General features: G+C 41.7%; 1 protein-coding gene across 1 annotated transcript; it reads right to left on the reverse strand.

The window, feature by feature from the left end:
* Positions 1 to 253: 253 nt before the first annotated feature.
* Positions 254 to 3,050, reverse strand: cldn11a (claudin 11a). Its single transcript, XM_073484403.1, has 3 exons — positions 2,825 to 3,050; positions 2,429 to 2,593; positions 254 to 516 (listed from the first exon to the last, which is right to left on the reverse strand). Exons 1-3 carry the CDS (start codon positions 3,048 to 3,050, stop codon positions 254 to 256), a joined length of 654 nt encoding a protein of 217 aa, XP_073340504.1.
* Positions 3,051 to 3,757: the final 707 nt, after the last annotated feature.

The following is a 3,757-nucleotide window of genomic DNA, read 5'->3' on the forward strand; positions in this document are numbered from 1 at the left end:
TCCATCGGCAATGAAAGAGCGCCAACAAAAACAGCTGTTGCGAATGTCTCTTTTATGTTTGTGCTCTCATTCAAGAATTTGTGTATTTTCTTTTACAAACCAACATGAATGAGTGTGTTTATGTGTTTCTTTATCTTCCAGTAAAGGTTTGTGTGGAGTGTGACTGTGTGTGTGTACATGTGTGTTGGAGTGTGTGCCTGTGTATATGTCTCTATATACAAACTACAGTCCCCTACAGAATCTCTCCCCCGCCTTAGACGTGGGCGCTCTTGGCGTGATTAGTGGAGGGGGCTGCTGGCGCGTTGCCACCTCCCTGTTTGGAATAATAGAAACGATTGTTGTCCTGATAGGCGCGTGGTGAGGACTCTGAGGAGCAACAGGTGAGAAAGCACCCGCCCAGCAGGGAGAAGATGGTGCCCACCCATCCAGTGTAGAGGGAGAAGCCGAACGACATGAGGCCCTGCTCCTGGTGAGCGCCGATGGGGAACCAGACCGTAGACACCATACCACACAGTGCTGTGGAAAAGCAAACAGAGAGGTTAACATTTGGAATATAAAGTTGTACCTTGTTCAAAATGGTGCAGTTGCTTATAATAAATACGCACACAAACATTTTGCATTACCACACAGCATTAGGCTTTGAAGGGAAAATTACATAATAAAACTGGGGATGCAAAATGGTGCTGCTAACTTAAATGAATACACAAACACATCTTGTACTTTAGTAGAGTGCAAGCTTTGAATGCAAATAAATACAGAAATGAGATTGGGAAAATAACAAAATGATATCCGAAAATCCTGCTAACAAATACATGCTGTGTAATCATCACACTTACAGTTGAGGATGCCAAATTTAACTTGCAAAATGGTGCTACTGAGCTAACATCTTGTATTATTAGAGAGGGCTAGCATTGAATGACAAATTACATAATACATTAAGTATTGCAAAATTATGCTGCTGATACATACATACATACATACATCTCGCATCACCACACAGTGATATCTTCGATGGGCAAATTAAAAAAAAAGTCTGGGGATGCAAAATGGTGTGCATAAATCCTGTCTACACACATACATGCTATATCATTATCATACTGTGGGGTGGCAAAGGAACTGAAAACAGATACTAAAATGTAATTAAATCAGGGATGCAAAATGGTGCAGCTTTAAGCAAAAATTTAGCCGAAGCAGAAAAAATTCTGAGTGAGCATGATGAAGAATTGTGCACAGCACAGAGTACAGATTGTTAGCTTGTGGCTGTGTATTGCTGAAATGTATTAAGAGTTGTGCATCCCTTCAAGTGCCACGTACTGTGCGGCCCCATGCAGTACTTGTCCAAACCCACGGCCCAAAATGGATGGAGGTAAAGATATTTTAGCATTTTATTACTCCTCCTATAATCATGCTACAAGATGTTTGATGATGTCCTCGAAAAGTAGAGCAAGAATAAAGGAAGCATCCATTTCAAAAATAGAGCTATCACACTTTTGTTATCTTTTGTTCGTCATACAGGACACGAGGGGATAACAAATTAAAGAAAGAATGTGAACACTAATATTGTTATATAAGCTTTGCCTTGAACTGCAGAAGAGAGGCATGATTTAACACTTATACAAACATCGAAATCCCTATACAGCTGACATCAAAACATCTAGTTTATGTTGGATTTTTGCCAACATTAAATCATCTTACCACCAGTGAAATACAAATTTTGAATGTACGGCACTTAAATGGACGATAACTGAATCCATAAATAACGTGTGGGCTGGAGGCTTCCTAACTGATGCTACAGGGGACACAGTAAACAGAAATAATTATGGTTGGACTCAAACTACTTGTTGCAGAGAAGATGTTGCTGCCAGCATGGCCAGATAAACAAACAAATCCTCCCTGATGTAAAAGTACAAAATCTAAGGCATTAACTTTTTTCTGCTATACTGATGATGTGTGCAAGTCAAGGATACACGGCCTGTGTTGGAAATAATTTGCAGTGGAAAAAGTCAAATGACGGCCACAGGTGTTGGATTTTCATTTGAGGGACACAGGCACTGGAAAATGCTGCAGCGCCAGTCAAATATTTAAAAGCACAGTAAACTGGGCAACGGCAATGATCGAGTTTCCATGTGGTTCGGGACAAAGGCAGGGTGTGGATGAGAGTAGGTGGAGGAGAGGAATGTGATGGGATCCAGGGGGATGGGTTCTATGGAACAGCAACATGTAAGTGTGTGTGTACATATGTGTGCGCCCTGGGGAGGAAGACAATCGCATTCAACATCCTCTGCCTCTCAGCAGCTTGTAGCATTCGAGGTGGGGTTAAAGGAGGTCACAGTCAGGATGGAAGTTGGAAAGGGATCCTGCTCCATCTGTCTGTCCACTAAATCATTATATTTACATTGAGTGGATGAAGTTATGTTGAGTCTCTTACCGACTATGAGTATGAGCACTCCTCCCAGGATGGTGCGCTTGTTTTTGGAGCTCTGGGGTTCGTTGCCGAGGCTGATGCAGGGCATGGACATGAGGAGCATTCCCACCGCTGGGAGACCCAGTATTGAACCTGTGATCATCAGGGCACGAGTCGTCTGGATGTAGGCTGAGGAAACACATATGAATCATATGTAACTGTCCCAAAAAACAGACTGTCCATCACAGAGTTGAGCTTGTAGGTATTTTTTTTGATAAATAACAACATAGAGCTGAAGAAGTGGTGGATTTCACTTAATAAATTGCATTAAATCAACTGAGAGAGCAGCATCAAACTTAATGTATCTAAATTAAAACTACCACAGTTGTATTGCAGGGATGTACACAGAACAGTATCTACCTGGCAGGTCCAGGATCTGCGTCAGGAACACGCAGTGGTACAGTGCTGTGGAGATGACACATTCCGCCCAGGGTCCCTTGGCTTCCAGCTCATCCATCTTCTTGCAGGTGTTCAAACCGTATTTGCACATAGTCACCCAGTCGTTAGTGGATGTCGCGATCACGATGCCCAGCCAGCCGAGGCAGCTCATGAGAAAGCCGGTCAGTTGGAGACACGAGTTCGCCATGGCGCAAAAACGGTGCGTAAAGACCAGAAAGCGCAAAAAAAAAAAATTCAAATTGAGAGTTAATTTAAAAAAAAAAAACAATGAAGCAAAATGTGAATAAGACAGCGACAACTCTAATTTAAGACCACGCAAGTTAATCCAAGTTCACTCTTCACTCGCAATTCAGTAATCCCATCAGTTGCTCTGTGTTGCGCACTTCTAAAGAATGAAACTTTCACATCATCACAGTTTTTTATAGGGGAAAGTTCAGTGAGGGAAAAAAAAAACTCATCTAAAACTGACAACCAATCAGATACTTAGGTACGGACAAAATGTTTAGAAAAAGGGGAGTGTAAAAACAACACACCCCACTTTTATTGCCTCCAAAAAAGTAGGTGCGCACTGCCCCTTCCTCGCATCCGATGATACAATGCATCCTGTGGAGTGCTGACTGACTGTGGAGTCTGGAGCTGAGAAGAATTAACAAGAAATCTGCTGCCATCTACTGGCCACATTATATTTCTTATTGTTATACATGTGCCTCTTACCAACAAAATGCCTTTGAAGATCCTCAAAGGAGCACTTCTCTAAAATACTTGCACAGTAAACGCAGAGAGTTTCCAAATGATTGCACGTTTTATTCACCAGTAGACCTATATACTGTATTCTTTAATGCAAAATCTTAATATATACACTAACAACTAACTATAGCTGTCAGAAGAAAAAAA

The sequence above is a fragment of the Pagrus major genome, chromosome 16 (genome assembly GCF_040436345.1).
Source record: "Pagrus major chromosome 16, Pma_NU_1.0".
Classification (NCBI taxonomy): Eukaryota; Metazoa; Chordata; class Actinopteri; order Spariformes; family Sparidae; genus Pagrus; species Pagrus major.

Coding starts and splice junctions, on each gene's coding strand:
- cldn11a (XM_073484403.1), bottom strand. CDS start 3,050: ATGGCGAACTCGTGTCTCCAACTGACCGGCTTTCTCATGAGCTGCCTC. Junction 2,594..2,824: donor GCAGATCCTGGACCTGCCAG/GTAGATACTGTT, acceptor GTGTTTCCTCAG/CCTACATCCAGACGACTCGT. Junction 517..2,428: donor AGTGCTCATACTCATAGTCG/GTAAGAGACTCA, acceptor GCTTTTCCACAG/CACTGTGTGGTATGGTGTCT.